General features: G+C 45.5%; 1 protein-coding gene across 3 annotated transcripts in view; it reads left to right on the top strand.

The window, feature by feature from the left end:
• kifap3b (kinesin-associated protein 3b) overlaps positions 1 to 20186 on the top strand; it is a 32237-nt gene extending 12051 nt beyond the window's left edge. Inside the window, exons 8-22 of one of the 3 annotated variants that reach the window (XR_013121639.1) lie at positions 1647 to 1771; positions 2186 to 2284; positions 2398 to 2576; positions 4261 to 4423; positions 6025 to 6125; positions 8934 to 9042; positions 9372 to 9484; positions 10024 to 10189; positions 10347 to 10472; positions 12247 to 12345; positions 13599 to 13684; positions 15050 to 15215; positions 15896 to 15974; positions 19017 to 19262; positions 19637 to 20186. Coding sequence is in view for 1 of the 3 variants with exons in the window: in XM_076976534.1 (XP_076832649.1) it covers positions 1647 to 1771; positions 2186 to 2284; positions 2398 to 2576; positions 4261 to 4423; positions 6025 to 6125; positions 8934 to 9042; positions 9372 to 9484; positions 10024 to 10189; positions 10347 to 10472; positions 12247 to 12345; positions 13599 to 13684; positions 15050 to 15215; positions 15896 to 15974; positions 19017 to 19101 (1696 nt within the window). In the remaining 2 variants the exon portion in view is untranslated. Of the gene's footprint in view, positions 1 to 1646; positions 1772 to 2185; positions 2285 to 2397; positions 2577 to 4260; positions 4424 to 6024; positions 6126 to 8933; positions 9043 to 9371; positions 9485 to 10023; positions 10190 to 10346; positions 10473 to 12246; positions 12346 to 13598; positions 13685 to 15049; positions 15216 to 15895; positions 15975 to 19016 lie in introns of all 3 variants that reach the window. The other 2 variants (XR_013121638.1, XM_076976534.1) reach the window with 2 other exon arrangements.

Here is a 20186-nt window from a genome sequence, read left to right as displayed (position 1 = left end):
GTCTCCTTGAGAACAAATGGGTCAGGATCACTCAGCTTTGTTAGTGAAGAGACCCGATGCCATGACCAGATCAAAATGAAGACAGAATAATCTGCAGGTTGTTAATAAAAGGACAATGAATAATTTAAACGTATTCATTTAGCTTTATTAAATCTATTAAAACATTGTGCAATGGTTTATACGTTGAGGTCATTATGCATTTTTCCACTTTATAGCTTTGATGATGGTTTGAAATCCAAAATCATTTCATTTCCATCATTTCTATGATGGTTTTTGTCCCAAAGCACATAAGCAGGTACAAGGGCTGCCCCCCTTTGAACTGTGAGGGGTGTGGCTCCAGGTTAATGCCTCGTTGAGCTGTTCTCAAACCCTTAACTCTCACGTTCTGTAGCCACTGTGGCATCTGAAGGTACAGAGTGAGGATTGTAGTTCTGCAGGTCCACACCATGACTCAACACACCAGAAGCAGTGTTCCTGCTTTTAACACTCACTATTCAGCAGACCAGCTCATCATCACATTGAAAAGGCAAGTTCAAAGTTCACACAGTGTCGAGGCTTGAGTCTTTTCTAAGGGTTTGCAAATGAGGCCCAAAGACTTGTAACATTACTTTATTTCATTTTTAACTTTGAGGTATTTTTTAAGAAATGACCCTAGACATATTTACTTTCTTCCAAGTGTCAGCTTTGTCATGTTTGTTATGGCTAGTTAAGGATGGGACACCAAAGTCTATCTGACAGTCTGCTGTGCTGCAGTTATTGCAAGTGGATGGATATCAAAATGCAATCATGAAGTGTTCTTAAAACATAGCCAAAGCTCAGATTTCTGGTTTTACAGCAGCAGGTGACAGGAATGATTTGAGCTGTGAAAACCCATGCTCCTCTGTGAAATCCTATTGTTTTCTTTGGACTTCTCTTACAAGGACTGAGGTGGAAACTGCTCACCACAAGTGAGAGGATTATTTTTTTTGCTTCTTTGCCTGAAGTGGAGACTTATTTGACACGTGTGATGAGTTATTTGTCCAAATCTTTCAGCGCTGTCAAGGTGTTCATCAGAAATGGACCCTCTCGCATTCTGTGCTGGTACGAACCTTTTTATGGCGCTCCAGATTCAGTGAATGGCTGACTGCCTTAGGGTGCGTTCTGAGGCTGGTGGTAACCAGTAACCCTTAATGGCTTTCAGGGCCTCAAGTTCTTGTCAGATTTCCAGAGTCATGGTTTTAGATTCATAAAATGTTCTCAGGCAAGAATATGCAACAAAAGCCACACAACGTTTAAATAGGAGAACCCTCACCCCACACGATTGCCTTGGGTGCATTTGAAATGAGCCGTGTGACAGCATATCTCGTGATTATCAGTGGTGTGTGTGTGTGCAGGTATTGGGCTGCACATTAGCATCTGTCTTCTTCTTGCGTGCAAAGATGAATAAAGTTGGTGAAGAAAACAGCTCCTTCGAAGCTGTTGGAAAGAAAATGACATCGGCTTGGTTGGAAGAAGCTGGTGGTGCCAGTTTTTGTCGCTGTTATTGGACTGGTTCTGCACAAAGTGCTTGTGCGAACTGCTGTCCAAGTCTCAAGACGACTGCGTCATTACAAGTTTTCTGGCTTGGATTTTTCTCTTTTTTTGCTTTAACCAAGTTTCTTTTGCAGCTTCTCACAGTTCCATGGACTGATCACGCACTACAAGATCGGCGCTCTCTGCATGAACATCGTCGAACACGAGCTGAAGAGATACGACTTGTGGCAGGATGAACTACAGAAGAAAAGCAAGGCTTATATCCTTACTGATGGACCCCTGGGTATGCTTGTGTCACTGACACCCCGCCTGTCTTGAACGACTACCAGTACATCATTACTGTCTTCCAATTCCTCCCTCATCTGGGACAGGTGGTGGACAGATACATCGTGGCAGATCAAATGGAGAGCTGCACCTGTGCCAATTGTAAAGCGACCTTGAGTTCTTGAAAGGTGCTAAACTGAAGTATGATTAATTCACTTTAAGATTCTCTACAGTTTTGTCCTTAAGAGTATTGTTTGTAACGCCAGCGTCAACAGTGTACAATGACAGTCCATTCATTTTGTTGTACGGGTTTTCAAGGCTGTTCTAAAAAAAATATGATATTGACAATATCATAGGCAGCCTAACTTTAATATTTGAAAAATATGTTGAATCTTTGACATTTCCTTACGCGACGATGACCCTGACAACCAGAGTCTGAAAAGGGAACGTGAAAAGGCCTACAAGAAGTACCAGAGCCTTCTGCTGAAACAGGAGCAGCTTCTTCGAGGTATTTCTCATAAACAAGTTTCATTAAAAATGTAACTAACATTTGTACAAATGTGGACATTTGACCTATGACCCCTGACCTAACCCCCCCATCCCATTTGCGCGCTGGTCCAGTGGCTCTGTATCTCCTGCTGAACCTGGCGGAGGACACTCGGACCGAACTGAAGATGAGGAATAAGAACATCGTTCACCTGCTGGTGAAGACCCTGGATCGGGACAACGAGGACCTGCTGGTGCTGGTGGTCTCCTTCCTCAAGAAGCTCAGCATCTTCCTGGAGAACAAGAACGACATGGTGAGTGAGTGTTCTCCCTGCTGTCCAGTTCTTCAAAAGAGAAGATAAACACAATCACTGTGTAACTAGCGGTTTGGTGGTTGGTGTTTATTTCAGTCTGTGAAATGACTACTTGAACATTTTATATTAACAGCAATATGATTATATTAACAGCATGGTTACATAATTTAAATGCAAAAACCTGAAATTACCTCAAATGTATACAGTGTTTAACCTATAACTTTAATAATAATAAGACCTAATAATAATAATAATAAAAAAATAATAAGACCTAATAAGACCTAATACTATATAAGATTCTCAAGTGGCTCCATTTATCTGGTTATGGAAGTTTTTCTGTCTCAATATTAAAATGACAATGTAATACGCATTTACATGTTCCACTCATACAAGCAACTTTGAGCTCAAAATTCAAATTCAAATGCAATAGTTCCATTTACATTTGCAATGTGATAAACGTCTATTCATATTTCATTTACACATATATTTTGATGCATTATTTGTGCCTTTATTGAAATGAAAATGTATTTTGATGTTTGTCCTCTGCGGCCATGTTTAAAAAAAACTCGCCTGTACTGCTTAGCGAGTAGTCCCGTCCTGATTGGCTGCCTGAGGTGGAAAGATGTGGAACCCGATTGGCTGAATAATGTGGAGGGCTGTGGAGTCTGATTGGAAGGCTGATGGAATCTAATTTGACTATAATTTGAATGTTGTGGAAGACCATGGAAATAAAAATCTTTTTAGCGTGGTGGTGAGGTTGAAAATTACATTTTAAATGCGTTGTCATGGAATGCAAAGCATATTAAGTGAAAGGCATTTTAATTACAATTTTGATACACCCTTTGCATGATCACATGAACTTGATCATTCAAATAAACTTTCCCTTTATTTGTGTAGCCACATTGCTGGAGCGAAACCACATTTATAAAGTAACTCAGGAGTTGGTTCAGTTCAAAATGGAATAATGGACTACATGGAGCTAAACAAACTACTCCTCCCATATCCCCCTGTTTTCTACCCATGATGCCCCACGGCTCCTTCACCTGCAACCGATTTCCAAGTTAAACAAACTATGTGTGCATGTATCAAAAACCCCAATCAGGAAATGCCCTGGTGGGTTCATATTCCTGCCTTACCAAATTCATGTTTCACATCAAAGAAATCTGCCATTGGCGTTAAAAACCTTTCAACACGTTTGTGTGTTAAACACATATGTCAAACAGAAGAAGACTGTGGATGAGATGAAGGTTGAAAGTGCAGCTCTGATACTGAAGATGCCCCATCCAGCAGAGTTCAGGTCCAGCCCGAACCTAATACGCTGGAGGCCGTTACTCTGGGGTTTCAGTAGCGGCTGAATATATTAGACCCAGGTGTGTGGAGACCAAGTTCTGCTGGGTGATGGATCTCCAGGACTAGTCTGGATCTGCTATCGAGTTTCCTAACTGTTTAGTTAATTACATGTTTGAAGTTGTTTGGAGAAACTGTATTTAGTCATTTTTTCTTGTTGAACAAATATAGATTACATTTTAGATGGTTTCTATATGATTGTCTTCCCATGTGCTGTACACAATCACCATGTGGTGCTGTGTTGCTTTATCTGGGGGTTTATTTTGGAATGAGTTGCCATGTGTCTGCAGCATGTGTGATTCTCCTGTGGTCGTGCCCCCCCCCCCCCCCCCCCCAGGCGGAGATGGACATCGTGGAGAAGCTCTCCTGTCTGCTGCCGTGTGAACACGAGGACATGATGAACGTCACCCTGCGTCTCCTCCTCAACCTGTCGTTTGACACAGGCCTCCGTAACAAGATGGTGCAAGTGGACCTGCTTCCCAAACTCACCGCCCTGCTCGGTACGCTTACGACTGCTCACCCAAACATGAACAAAACATGTCAATCACTGGGGGGGGGGGGGATGGGGGGGTTTAAGGGTAAATTTGCCATCAGGTCTGACCGCACATTCGAGACGCGTCGGGTTTTTAAGCAAATGTCCGCTGCCATGATGTTCCCATTTATCTCTGCTTCTGAACCAGTGGACACTGGGTCATGAGGTCGGAAAGAGTCCATAAAGTTCTGGAATCCTGTTCTTCCTCTGCTCCCACAGCCCAAAACTGGTCTGTCTCGTGGGTGAGACCCAGGGACCAGCTGGATTAAGACTGCTGGGTCTGTGTGGACACAGAAGATTCCTCTGAAAGCAGTTGGTCTTTCAGAGCTGCCACACATACAGGTGCCACTGGTTGCGAGGCATACAGGTGTGGCCGGTGGAGTCTCATATAAGGTCAAACCTCTGCTTCTCAATACAGAGGGTCCTGTATCAGGCAGGGATTATTGAAGCAACTGGATTAAAAATAAATACATTGTGCACTAGCTTGGTCTTTGACAAGTTTGTGTTCAAGTATGTGCATTTTCCACTGTTATGTAACATGAGTGTGCTCTGGGTTGCCAAGTTTAAACAATGCCTTTTCATTTAAACTGCATAAAAATCAGGCCGCTAATTCCCTCCATATGATTACGTCTATGAGTTTTACATGCAAGTCGTTTTCTCCCTAGTAGCATTTGGTGAGTTTAATAGGCAACCCAGCAGCTCCCATAAAGCCTTCAAACTTCCTAATTTTTTTTCTTTCACCCCCTCTCACTCTAATCCTCCTCTCTCTCTTTTCTTGTTCACTTTTTCTTTTCTCTGCTCCTTTTTCTTTCTTACCACCTCTTCTTTTCTGTTTTTTCTCTTGCTCTTCGCACTCCCCCCCCCCCCTCTCTCTCTCTCTCTCTCTCTCTCTCTGTGTGAGGGGTGAAGTGGTAATGTGGGTCAGCAGTGCCTGCAGCACCTAATGAGAAACACATGTTCCAGCCACCAGGGGCAGTATTGAGGCCCCAGCTGCATTGGCCTCTGCTTATTAACCGCACTAAAATTCAAACTCCCTCTTGTTTTCCCAATTTAAAAAAAATGGCCCACCTCTCTCCTTTTCTTCCCCCTCCCTCCCTCTCTCTCTCTCTTGCTCTTTTTCACTTTCTCTGTCCTCTCACTCCCTCCATTCCCCTTTCTTTCTCTCCTTCTTTCCCCGTTCTTTCAGGGGTCCCATGTGGTCACATCTGGTTCTAATGGCTGATGTGCTAATGTGTTGTGGGGTATCTCAGGTTTGCACTGCCGTGGCTGCAAACTTAATGAGCGCTTAGGCAACGGATCCTTCTGTGTGTTTCATGTCTCTGGGGGAGGAGCCTCCCTCGCTCTGAAGAGGAAAGTGTTATTAATGAGACAGTTTACTTAACTTGTTTGGGGCTATTCATTTCTATGTATCTGTGTGGTGTGTGTGTTTTGTTCCCCATATAAAACAGGTTTGTGCTGTAATGACGCCAGATACTTTAAACCAATGCTACCTCTGGTCAGCCAGGACTGATCTGGTAAATGTTGATAAATGAGAGTGCTGAATCATCTCTTCTTTCTTCTGGGCTCCAGGCAGCGAAACTCATAAGCAGATCGTGATGTGTATCCTGTACCACATCAGCATGGATGACCGGGCCAAGTCCATGTTCGCCTATACTGACTGTGTGCCTCAGGTAAGCGGGTTGTGGGGGTGGGTGTGGTGTGGAGCTGTGAGTGGTTGAGTCAGGCCGAACAACTCGACTGGGATTCAAACCCACGGAAGCCACTGAACACTGCTGAAGAGATCTTCACATGCTCAAACCATCTCAGGAAACTCCACTGTAGGATTCCAATGCCATCTAGAGTACAGTGGTGGCCAGAGGTTTCAAGAATGGCACAATTTTTAGTTTTCATAAAGCTGCCTCAGTTTTTTTTTAATCTTTTGTCAGATGTTTATACAGAATAATGAAGTACAATTATAAACATTCCATATTTCTTTTTATTTTTTATTGACAAATACATCCAGTTTTAACAAACCCTTAATATTTACAGAGTTGACCCTTCTTTAAAACTTCTGCAATTTATCTCGGCGTGCTGGATATCAGATTCTGGGCAAAATCTTGAGTGATGGCAGCACATTCTTTAATCACTGCTTGGAGTTGATCAGAGTTTCTGGGTTTGCTGGTTCTCTTTTTGAGGACTCATCACAGGTTCTCAGGAGGTATTGAGACCTGAGAGGATTCCAGGCCGTGGACCCAAAATGTAAATGTGTTGTGCACAGAGCCACTTGGTCATCACTTTGGTGACATGGTGCTCCATCAAGCTGGGAAAAAAACTATATTTCCTCTCCAAATTGCTGCTGGATCGTTGGGAGAAGTTGCTCCTGGAGGATATTTTGATACCGTTCCTTATTCATGGCAGTGTTCTTTAGCAAATGTTTAAGCGAACCCACTCCCCTGGAGAATAAGCAACCTCACATATAAATTACCTCAGGATGTTTCACTGTTGGCATGACACAGGACTCATGGTAGCGCTCACCTTTTATTCTCTGGACAATCGTTTTTCCAGATGTCCCAACCAGTCTGAAGGAGCTTCATCAGAGAGAATAACTTCACCCCAGTCCTCTGCAGTCCAGTCCCTAAACGTCCTGCAGAATGTCTGTCAGTCCTTGATGTTTTTCTTGGAGAGATGTGGCCTCTTTGCTACCCGTCTTGACACCCGGGGTGTTCAGATGCACTAACACTCACACTGCGCGTTCAATCAGGCCACCACCATTTTAAAGCAACCAGTCTGCTCTTCAGCATGACAGAGTGATGTCAGCTGTCTTGTCGTCATTAACCTTTTCTGCTGAGCTATTGAGACCATCACTGAGATGATGTTAGGAGGCCATTTTGTAGGGCTGAAATGCAGGGGCAGGAATGCATTAATGTTTGTGAATAAGACTTTGCAATTAATTGCAAGTCATCTAATAACTCTACACAATCTAAAGTTAATCCAAACTTCCACCATAAAAATTGAGGCAAATTTTGTGAAAACCAAAATTTGTGCCACTCTCAAAACTTGTGACCACAACCGAAGTCTCAATTATTTCCAGAGATCAGGTGGAATAGCAATAGAGTCTCGTAAACCCAGACGTGAGGATGTGTGGACACCAGGTGTGATCAACTCCTCCTTCTGCACCGCCCGAGAGGGAGCAGCGCGTGGGGTCACCGCGGGGTCACCGCGGGGTCACCTGTGCTATCCTGGCCGTTGCTTCCTTGCTTGAGTGATGCCATCCAAACCCTGGTCTCCTCTAATTGGGGGGGAGCGGGGAGGTGGTCTTCTGTCTAATCACCTGGCATGCGGCCTGGGGGTATTCTTGTGTGTGAAGTTGCAGCATTTAAGATATCTAATGGTGTTTGGCATAGTCAGATCAGACTTTATCCTGCATCTCTTGCACAGTATTACGTTTTCGGTCCACTCCCCCTCTCTCCGTCCCTGCCTGTCCTTCGTGATGTGTGTTCCCCCCCCCCTCCGTGGCCTTGGCTCGGCTCAAGTCTGCGCTCCCCAGTGTGGAGGGTTTGGGTCGAAGCCGCTCTCTGTTCTGGGTTCCCTACCAGCACTGAAGGACCTGCCACGGGACACGCATTCCCCTGCTACACAACGCTTCCAGTCTAATCACTCAAAGATGTGAGGGGAGCGTGTGTGTGTGTGTGTGTGTGTGTGTGTGTGTGTGTGAACGCGCGCACACATGCAGTTGTGTGTTTAAGCATATGAGGAAATGCCTGGAGGGGCTTCACGTGATGGCGGTATATGGTGAGAAGGTCCTAGGAGACAGGACGTGAGAACGTGCGTCTGGGCCTCTGGACTGGAGGAACGACGTCAGACAGGTGCCGGCGAGTCTAGACCGCGTGATCTGGAGGCTGGGAGCAGATATCTGATACTCAATATGGGAGCTGCGTGAGCCGCCTCCTCACGGCCCTGCTCCTTCCTTCGTGTGTATCCTTCACACCGCCCAGCCGAGTTTCTCTCCATCTCTTTCCCTGAACTTGGCTCACGTTGGAGTTCTTATCAGCGTCAAGGCCGATTTGATCAGAGCGGACATGAGCACATTGTCCCAGATTCTTTTGGCTCTTAAACGCAAACACTAATCACACTCCCCACTTCAAGCATCCAACCACTGATACTTCAGCCTGACAGGAAAGATTATGATTCTTTGTGTGTGTGCGTGTGTGTGTCCTGTTGAGGAAACTGAATTGGCCGGGTCAACCCCTGCTGTTCAGGGCCCCGGGCAGAGTTCTGCAAGTCCGGGGATAGGCCTGTTCATTCACTGGGTTGATGAGCTCGTCAAAATGTTTTTGAACTGCTGGTATTCTAAAACAAAGTAATCAGGAATGATGGACAGTACTGTACGATAGGTACTGACTGAAACATTTTGCATACTAACTTGTCCTAGTTTGTTGCTGGGTACAATGTGCAATGCTGGTAATTGTAGCTGTGTGTCTTTGTGTGTGGGAACCCAGTTGATGAAGATGCTGTTTGAACACCGAGAGGAGAGAATCGATTCTGAGCTCATCTCCTTCTGCATCAACCTTGCGGCCAACAAGAGGAACGCACAGATCATCTGTGAAGGTAAAGTAAGAACGCAAAAGCACTGGGCCACAATTACTGTGACCCTAACCAAACAGGACACAGACACTGGTCCACCACGGTAACCCTAACCATACAGGACACAAACACTGGTCCACCACGGTAACCCTAACCAAATAGGACACCGACACTTTTAACGTTTAATATGCTAGTTAAAGATACATTTAAACACCTTGTAGTATTTTTTTGAAATGGGAAAAGTAGTTCTAAAGGTAATCAGCTATATTCAAATTTTGTTTATGTACATTATGCGGACCAACAGCACATTACTGATTGGTTCGATCAGTTAAATAATGGATATTTATTCGCAGGAAATGGTCTGAAGATGCTAATGAAGAGGGCTCTTAAGTTTAAGGACCCCCTACTTATGAAAATGATCAGGAATGTATCCCAGCACGACGGCCCTCTCAAACAGCTCTTCCTGGTGAGACCTTACAGGCCCCTCCCACCTTCACCAGACCCTCCTACTTCCTGGTGAGACCTTACAGGCCCCTCCTACCTTCACCAGACCCTCCTACTTCCTGGTGAGACCTTACAGGCCCCTCCCACCTTCACCAGACCCTCCTACTTCCTGGTGAGACCTTACAGGCCCCTCCCACCTTCACCAGACCCTCCTACTTCCTGGTGAGACCTTACAGGCCCCTCCCACCTTCACCAGACCCTCCTACTTCCTGGGGCTGCATCCAAGATGAATTCACTATTCCTTCTGCTAATCCTGAGTTGCTGGAATAGACAACAAAGGCTGTAATTATTCTGTAATTTAGTGGATATTTCGTTTAATGAACTCGTAGGAATTAATCCGTCTTGTCACTGTAACAGATTAAGGGCTGCAGATAATACATTTGACCAAAGTATTTATCAATGAGTGAAATGTGAGGTCTGGTTTGTCGTAAAGGTCTGTTTGGTGTGTGACAACCCATTTGCCCTTAAGCCAGGTTGCTAAGTGATTGTGTGTCATTGCAGGATTACGTGGGTGACCTGGCTGCTCAGATCAGTCCAGAGGAGGACGAGGAGTTTGTGATCGAGTGTTTGGGAACATTGGCGAACCTCACCATCCCCGACCTGGACTGGGAGCTCTTACTGAGGGAATACAACCTGGTGCCCTATCTGAAAGACCGCCTCAAACCTGGTAACAGAGTCTGTCTGAGAGTTAAAATAGACATGTATTACGTTTGTGTGTGTGTGTGTGTGTGTGTGGTTGTATATATGTGTCAGTGTGTTCGCATTGTGGGCAGTGTTAGCTGTTTTAAGTCAAGTCCCTGACCTTTGACCCCTTCATGTTTTAGGCTCAGCGGAGGATGACCTGATCCTGGAGGTGGTTATTATGATCGGCACCGTATCCATGGACGACTCCTGTGCCGCCATGCTGGCCAAATCGGGCATCATTCCCGCCCTGATCGACCTCCTCAACGGTGAGAGTCCGGCGGACGCCCCAGTGCTGAGACTGTAACAACTCGCCCACAACACACACGCATTCCTTCAATTATTCATTAGTGCCGAGTTAAAATAAAGCAAGTGGAAACAACGCCACAATATTTGCCCTTCCTTCTGTGGGACCAGCTCATCTGACCGGGCTCCGGGCGTCTCCCCTGCACAGGGTCGGGTCCACTTCCTGCTGGGTTCGCTCAGTTTTCAGTCCAGAGTGAGGGGAATGGGTTGTGAGGAGTTTATTTAGTCTAAACAAACATTACATTTCAATAATTAGGCTGAGGGCAGGATGAAGATAGGGGCTGTTTCTCAGTATGTGCAGGGCGCTTAGTGGAATGTGACAGTTGTCACACACACACACACATACACACACGCACACACACACATGTACACACACACACAGAACACAGAAGAATAACAGCAACGTGTGATTGCTGTGATTTTGGTTGCTGCATACACACATTGGAGTGATGGTGCTTTTATCTAAAATCCTTTATGCTTTTTATGGTTTTGTTTGTGTATTTGTGTGGTTTTGTTTGTGTATTTGTGTGGTTTTGTTTGTGTATTTGTGTGGTTTTGTTTGTGTGGTTTTGTTTGTGTATTTGTGTGGTTTTGTTTGTGTGGTTTTGTTTGTGTATTTGTGTGGTTTTGTTTGTGTGGTTTTGTTTGTGTGGTTTTGTTTGTGTATTTGTGTAGTTTTGTTTGTGTGGTTTTGTTTGTGTATTTGTGTGGTTTTGTTTGTGTATTTGTGTGGTTTTGTTTGTGTGGTTTTGTTTGGGTGTTTGTGTGGTTTTGTTTGTGTATTTGTGTGGTTTTGTTTGTGTATTTGTGTGGTTTTGTTTGTGTGGTTTTGTTTGTGTATTTGTGTGGTTTTGTTTGTGTATTTGTGTGGTTTTGTTTGTGTGGTTTTGTTTGTGTATTTGTGTGGTTTTGTTTGTGTATTTGTGTGGTTTTGTTTGTGTGGTTTTGTTTGGGTGTTTGTGTGGTTTTGTTTGGGTGTTTGTGTGGTTTTGTTTGTGTATTTGTCGGTTTTGTTTGTGTATTTGTGTGGTTTTGTTTGGGTGTTTGTGTGGTTTTGTTTGTGTATTTGTGTGGTTTTGTTTGTGTATTTGTGTGGTTTTGTTTGTGTTTGGCCTGTATTGTCTTGTTCTGCCCATACTCTACGGTACTCTGATGACGCCGTGAGCTGGTGGTAGTTGGGGGTGTGGAGACGCCACACGGTTGTCTGTGTCAGCATGATGTTTCCCGCTGAAGCAGCCATGCTTTCTTCTTGGGTCATTCTTGGTAAAAGAGGTTAAACAGCCCAGGATTAAAACTGAAATGAAGGCTTTTATTAAACCTGGGGGGGGGACTACTGGTGTGTGTTTCTCCATAGGAGACACCTGCGTTATTAAAGGAGAGGTTCTGGTTCTCCCTCCCACCCTCTGGAGGCTCCTCACGAGAGCTCTGCTTCCTAACGTCTTCCTCATTTTGTAGGGCTTGTAAATGTCAGCTTACATGAACAAACATGTGTGTAATAGGATTTGTTAAAGCAGACTGTCTGTTGTCTCTTTGATAATGCATGGAGGACACAGTCACGGGGGGGGGGGGGGTGCTCCTGGTTTATTAGTTTATTACTGAGTGGTTGAAATAGTTTCCTACTGTTACTCACTACAGAGGTTATTGGTATGTTCTCTACATGTTGTTTCTATTTTCTGTGTGTGTGTGTGTGTGTGTGTGTGTGTGTGTGTGTGTGTGTGTGTGTGTGTGTACATGCAGCCCAGCAAGAAGACGATGAGTTTGTGTGCCAGATCATCTATGTTTTCTATCAGATGGTCTTTCATCAAGCCACCAGAGAAGTCATCATTAAGGACACTCGTATCCCCGCTGTCAACTCTGCATATTTCTGAATATTTTTGCATGTTCTGCATATTTCAGACCCCAGAGGTATTAGCTTTATGCAAACTAGACAGAACTCTTTGCAGAATGTGGAATGAGCCAAGCAGAAAAGTGGCCTCACTCAACAAATACTGCATAAACTCCAGTTAGAATCATTTGTTAGTTACAATCTACTGAAGTTCGAAACAGGAAACAATATGCGTTACACTTTACATTAAGTATTGACTAACGTGAAGTAATGCATTAGTTAACATGAACAACACGAACACATTAACAATACTTAACTAACGTTAAGTAAACATGTAACCATTGTGGCTCCTGTTTTGGCTCTTTGTTGCTCACACCTTTTTTGGTGCGACCTTAACGGAATATATTACATTGTACTGATTTACCTACATAAGTAATGGGTAACTTGGAAATATCCAGAATCTATCGGTATAGGAACTGAAGTGTGTTCACACTGTTTTTAGCTCTTTAGTCCCTTTTGCTCCAAACTAAAACACTAAAGATAAAGAGCCAAACCAGGAGCTGCAACTGTTACATGTTTACTTAACGTTAGTTAATTATTGTTAATGTGTTACTTCATGTGTTGTTCATGTTAACTAATGCATTACTTCACGTTAGTTAGTCAACACTTAATTTAAAGTGTTACCACAATATGTAAAGTACATTTACATGTGATTATGTGATTATATAGTCACAGAAATAGGAAACACCTTTGTTGTTCGCCTGTGTACTGAACAACATGTAAAGTTACCTGCATACCTAGCATTCATACAAACTAATGGATACAAAATGATATTAGCGTAGTGAAGTATTATTACGATAAATACATGTATTTTATATATTAGCATAGTGAAGTATTATTACGATAAATACATGTATTTTATATATTAGCATAGTGAAGTATTATTACGATAAATACATGTATCTTATATTAGCATAGTGAAGTATTATTACGATAAATACATGTATCTTATATTAGCATAGTGAAGTATTATTACGATAAATACATGTATCTTATATTAGCATAGTGAAGTATTATTACGATAAATACATGTATCTTGTAGAGTTTAAATGGTAATTTGGTACTGATTCTTCATGGTGTACCTCTAATGGTAATTTAGTCTACAACTGGGATTAAGATGTCGGTTTAGTCCAGAATTAAGATAAATTAGCTCTTAGAAATGTAAGACAATCCTGTGTTTTGAGTCCTGAGCTCAGCCAATCAGAGGCTCCTGCCTACCTCATCGACCTCATGCATGACAAGAACACCGAGATCAGGAAAGTGTGTGACAACACCTTGGATATTATTGCAGTAAGTACACAAGACCCGTTCTTTACAACTCGAGCCAATGCTGAGCTGTACAGCCTTCAGTCTAAGACGTGTAAAAGTCATGAATAGTGCGAGGGTGTGTGTGTGTGTGTGTGTGTGTGTGTGTGTGTGTGTGTGTGTGTGTGTAGCTGGGGTCAGTAATCGCGTCCGAGCTGGTGAGTGCTAGATGACCTCAAGCGTTCCGGTTAAAGCCCTCCACCACGTGAAAAGGATTGTGGGGAATCTGGCTGGTGTCCATGGCAACGGCGTGGCCGAGGATGATGGGGTTCGGGGTGTAATGTAGAATTACAGCGGTGCTTTTTCCTGCGTAGCTCAGACTGGATGAAGAAGAACTAGCCGGGTGTGTAGGGGGGCGTATGATTGTGTGCAGGTGTGTGCTTGCAAAAATGTCTTGACTTGCATAGTCTGAAGGGCCGTTCAAAGATGAGACGGCGTGGAATAAGGACGTGCGTGTGTTTGTGCGAGTGTGTGTGTGTGTGTGTGTGTGCGCGCAGGCAGGCATACGCCGGTATTCTCGTGGGTCCTGTGAGCTGTGTTTTGGGCCCTTGGCCCTGGGCTCTTCCCCACACCGCAGTGCTGTCTGTATGATTAATGGCGGGCGCAGAGGGGAGAGAGGTGCTGTGTGTTTGCTCAGGCCGGCCCACGGGGGCCTCCTTGATTAATCCCCGTATTCATTCAGCAGAGCAGCCGGCGGCAGGGAGCCCCGGCCTTCACGCGGGCCTCAGGTCGGAGCACGGGCCTCCGGGCTTCAAGCTCCACCAGCAGCCCGCTGCATGCCCCGCCCACTGCATGCCCCGCCCACTGCATGCCCCGCCCTCCAGTCTGCTAATGCTCCGAGCTCCAGAGCCTCCCTCGTTACCCGGTGGTGGGGGCGGGGCTTGGGGGAGAGAATCATGGGCCCTTGAAACGTTTCAGGATGAAGGAGAAGATGGGATGAAGTGAGAGAAGGCTTTAAGGAGAGAGACACTGAAAGGTGTCTGGTGGAGACACGCAGTGGAGATGGTGCAGTGTATGCGTGTGGCGAGGGTGGAGGAGATGGAGGTGAGGTTGGGGGAGAGAGGCCTACAGACGGGTTGGTGTAAAGGTCCGTTAAGGTCTGGTCAACTTTCCCTTTGGTCAGCGGGCCGGACGGATACGGCTATATCTGTGGCTTTTGTGGCTGGTGTAGCTGAATCAGCACTCAGGTAGCTACAGGTGTGTGGAGGTGAGGAGCAGTTTAGCTCGTTCCCAGGTGTGTGTGTGTGTGTGTGTGTGTGTGTGTGTGTGTGTGTGTGTGTGTATGTAGGAGTATGATGAGGAGTGTATATATATATATATATATATGTGTGTGTGTGTGTGTGTGTGTAGGAGTATGATGAGGAGTGGGGGAGGAAGATTCAGAGTGAGAAGTTCCGCTGGCACAACTCTCAGTGGTTGGAGATGGTGGAGAGCAGACAGATGGACGACACTGAGCCCTATCTCTATGGAGACGACCCCGACGCCCTGGAGAGACCCGACCTCTTCTACAGTACCGGTCAGCCCTGGACACACACACATACACACACACACACATATGCACACACACATATACACACACACACACATGTATACACACACACACACACATATACACACACACATATACACACACACACACACACACACACACACACACATGTATACACACACACACACACACACACACACACACACACACCTTGTTGAACTCTGAACTCTTCTCCTTTTAGGCTCTGCCCATTTGGTTTATGTGATTGGACAATTGAATGTTGGAAATTTATTTGAATTGTAATCCAAAGTTACTCCTAATGTTATTGTAGGAAGTAGCGCTGTAGCGTTGTCCGTGGTGACTGTGTCCGTGGTGACTGTGTCCGTGGTGACTGTGTCCGTGGTGACTGTGTCCGTGGTGACTGTGTCCGTGGTGACTGTGTCCGTGGTGACCGTGTCCGTGGTGACCGTGTCCGTGGTGACCGTGTCCGTGGTGACAGGCTGTCGAGGAGATTAATGGGCTGATATTTGAACAGGAAGTGTCTCTGCTGGGTGCCTGCCGCTCATGTTTGTTCTTTCTGTGCGTGTATGTGTGTGTGTGCGCGTGTATGTGTGTGTGCGCGTGTATGTGTGTGTGTGCGCGTATGTGTGCGTGTGTGTGCGTGCATGTGTGCGCGCGTGCACGTGTGTGTGTGTGTGTGTGTGTAGACGGCATGCCTCCTGAACCAGGCCTCAGCCCAGACCCCTACAGTCAGTTCCACTCTCCAAACGGAGATTTCAGCATCTGGTAAGTTATACCCAGAGGTAGAATCACACATATAGATTTATCTAAAGATAAAAAGATAAAGCATTTTATGTAAAGCCCGACTCTGTAATAGCCACAATTTTTTGTTTGTATCAGAATTTATTTAATAGTAGATGGTTGTTTTATTTTTTTTGTATGACTATATTAACTCATCATAGATCCCAAAGAAACTTGTTAGCTCACTATCCAGAAAAGGTAATTTTGTCCTGATGTTGAAATGGTGTAAAAGTAACTTATCAAACATACATAGTAGAAGTACTCTGCCCTGTTTTTACATCCTGGTAAGTTCTCTCCTCCCTCCCGGGGCGAGTGTCTCACTCCATCTTCCCCCAGGCAAACTTCTCCTCTCCATGAAAATAAACGCACCTTTTAAGAATCTCACGGGCTGAAGAATCAGACACATTCCTAGTTCAGTTCACACACACAGATGAAATAACATGTCTACCTTGCTCACACACACACACACACACACACACATTCTCATCTTCATCTCGATTGGCCTCCACCTCCCAAGTTTCTGTAGAAGATATTGAGGAAACGAATCCCCAGGTCTGATGATGCGGGTCTGATGTGACGCACCTGCTCTGCTCATACGTTGTGAAGCAGCACGTCTTCATCTTTGTTTGGGCTTGGAAGCGCGACTGCCACTCCTGGCCAGTATTTATGTGCTGGTTTAATATTCACGAGCAGCTCGGAGAGTAGCAGAGGTCAGAATAATAATCATCAGATGGAGTTCTCAGACTTTATTCAAGACTTGTGTGAAACGGTGGATGTTAGCAGAGGTTTTTGGAACAGAATGAGCTTCACCTGCTGGCCAGATGGTAAGACGGCCAGTGGGAACCAGTATTGGAAGTTTGATATGCTAATTGATTCAGCAGTGTGGTGTGGATTTGGTGCTAGGGCAAATTGTTGATTTGTTGTTTAATTTGTTTGATCTGGTATTGCTTTGCTACGTGAGTACACTGTGGTATTTATTTGGCGATATTGATTTCATTTGGTGTTTGAAATCGGTGAGGATGCCCTGATTCTGAGCGAAGGGCAGATTGCGCGTGCTGATTGGCCAGTGAAGGAGGTGAGGTGGCTCCTCCCACTCAACGACCCTGTCGTCACACAGACCCGGGTCTCCCAGACAAACTCAGATCGTTGCGTGCGTGTGCACACGGATGATCCTGACAGCCAGCACAGAGCACAGCACGTCCCAAGGTCTGTAGGAGGCATCGGGGAGGAATAAAGACTGTGCCTCACCCCCCCCGTACCCACACAGCAGGGGGCGCCTTGGGGGTGGAGAGGAATGGGCAATCTGTCGAGATGGCCGAGCCGAGCTAGGTCCATGTAACCAGAGACGTGGCAGGAGCAGCAGATCAAAGCTGGAGCTGTAGAACAACTTTGTGGAGGGGTGTGTGTGTGTGTGTGTGTGTGTGTGTGTGTGTGTGTGTGTGTGTGTGGTGGGGGGTGAGTTCTAGCTTTATGAAGGAACAGAGGCCCACTTCCTGTGCCGTCTCACCCTTCAGAACAGTAAAACAGAGCGGGTCTTAAAGCGCACTGCTTTTACAGGCGCCCCCAGCCAGACCTCCTCCGACCCCCCTGGGAGGGGACGGCCACTCTGGCTCCCCTGCACCCGCCCCCTTCCTCTTTTATTGGTCCGTCACAGACGGGCAGGTGACATGCTGGACTTTAACTGGCCGGAAATGGGCCAGGCGCGGATCGGGTTCCTCTCTGATTTCCGGCGTGTCCAGGGGGAGAGAGCGCTGTGTTCTTTGGGCAGCAGGCGTAAACTTTTACATCAGCAGCTGTCCACAGGTAACAAGCCACATGCCACGTTCATCATGTGAGTCACGCGGGAGGGAGAGAGGCAGAAGCTTTTGAAAACGTACCAGGATGAATAAGCTGATGTCAACCTGAAGTCAGAACTGAGTAACATGAAGCAATAAAAGAGATCTTTCCTCACGGCTCCTTTAGGGTTTTTTTCTCCCCCGAGTTATAAGAACTTGGATTACGTGTGCGTGTAACCCTCGGCTATGGTAGCCATGGATTCGTTACCTGACCAATCCCATATTCACTGGTTTCAGGCCGTTCGTGTTGCGTGGATCCGTGGACCCGTGGCTGCTGTAAGGTGATGCAGGGCTGTCTCTCATCCTCTGGGCCAGGGCTGGTTTGGGAGTGCGTAGAGGCTGATGCACAGGTCCTGGAGAACAGGAGAGTGGCTCTTTGGGCCTCCTCTGACCCTAAGAACCCAACACGACAACCGGCCTAGGCGTTCTCTTACCTGCAGCTCGGATTTAGCCTGACACACCTGGCCGGGCAAAAGGAAAAAAACGTATTTCAGACTAGAGAGAATCGATAAGGAAAGTTGGTTGGTTTGGTGATTTGGGCTAGAAACAACACAGTCATGTGTGCGCAGAGCAAACGGCTCATATTTTAAACACAGGTTTAGAGCAGAGAGGAACCGAGCAGGTCTGAGTGGAATCCCTCTTGAACTTCACCGGGGCTCCTCTGGTCCGTCGGGCCAGCCGGCCGCCAGAGCTGCTCAGAGGAGGAAACGTGACTTTGCTATCTCACGCTTCTTGGGGCAGTTACGGCACGTGACCCGACGTGACCTGGCGTGCCCTCGTACAGCGCAACCAGACCAAAATCGGCTCACCTCACGTCAAAGTTGTGGCCTGTGGGCTCCCATTTAAAACCTCACCGCCGATTCACGACGGGTCACTCCTGTTCACAGTAATAACATCTTCAGGCAAAAGTGTGCAGTGGTACCAGGCGTCTAACCAACATAAACGCCTAAATGAATTCAGAGTGTACTGACAGATTGCAGCCTGGTCTGACTTATTTGTCATATCAAGTTCATCAGTATAATGGGTCTACAAGCCAACTGTAAATGATGCATCCCAGATGTTTTTGACATGTCGACGTCACAATGTGAAGGACACAGCGCCATCTAGTGGCTACACGCATGTATGGTTGTTATTGGGGGTGGGGTGGGGGGGTCGCTCCTTTTCTTACTTGGTGTAACTCCTCTCCGCTCAGCAACGGATCCAACGGGCGACCTGCCACCGCCTACGGCTTTCGGCCGGACGAACCCTTTTACCAAGCCCACGGAGTCTCCAGCTAGAGGACACGCCTCGTCCCTCGTCACCGTCCACCTGTCTTGTGCAGGCAGAAGCTTCCATCGCATGCAGACAGCAGATTGTGAAGATCAAGATTGCCTAAGGCCCTTTAATGGAAGGATGGGTGTAATCTGGGGGCTGGCCGGACACGAGCCCCCCCCCCACGGTGAGCCATGGCTCCGTACAGGGTACAGTGACCCGCTGCATGTTGTAACGTAGCCGTGACGAGAACTGCTTCATCTCCTTGTTTCTTAGTGTTCATGTTGATCTTACTGAAATGTGTTGTCGTTATTTTTAATACAGGCTTATTATTTATTTAGATTATTTATACAGTTTTAAAGATTCATTGTAGGTCGGTTTTTTTTTATTATGAACAGACTGCACTTTAATATTTACCTTTTGAGTAACCAGTGATTTGAATTGAACTCCTGAAATGTTCTTGAATGTGTTGATGCAGAATTCTTTTTTTTTTCTGTTCTGTGTTGCATCGTGCTGTTATCTCGCCAAAATCCAATCGGACTTCAATCAAACCTAAAGAAGAGCCCGTTGTTTTATCAATGCATCATGCAATAAATACACAACATGCCAAATGCTTCATCATACATGATACTTTATGAAATAGTCCAGCAGTGACTGTAGACTAATGGAATATGTAGATGTACTGATGAGCAGGGTCACGTCTGTAATGTGTACCGTTACTCTTGTTTCCCTCATGTCAGATCCTTGTACATGTAAAATGAAGAAAACTAAGGTTACACAAGCAGTATTGTATTGCGAACTACAGCATTTCTAGGTGTGTGTGTGTGTGTGTGTGTGTGTGTGGCTTCACAGGGTCTATTCTCAAAGATCTGCCGGCTTTATTTTGTGTAGGAGTCTGTTACAATAGTAACCTGCCATTTGTTTATTCATAATTTGACACTAAATGTACCTGTTGTGTGTTTTAAGGCATGTCAGCCTGTTTGTGTGTAGTAATGATTGAATGGTAGCCCACTTACCCACTTATAACTTTTCCTCACTTTTTTTTGTAGCTGTCAAAGATGTTCATTATTTCGGTTTTAAAATAATAATAATAATAATATTTATATCATTA

This window comes from Brachyhypopomus gauderio, chromosome 16, assembly GCF_052324685.1.
Source record: "Brachyhypopomus gauderio isolate BG-103 chromosome 16, BGAUD_0.2, whole genome shotgun sequence".
NCBI classification, from domain to species: domain Eukaryota; kingdom Metazoa; phylum Chordata; class Actinopteri; order Gymnotiformes; family Hypopomidae; genus Brachyhypopomus; species Brachyhypopomus gauderio.
The sequence above is the reverse complement of the archived record's forward strand: the minus strand, read 5'-3'. Positions and strand labels throughout refer to the sequence as shown.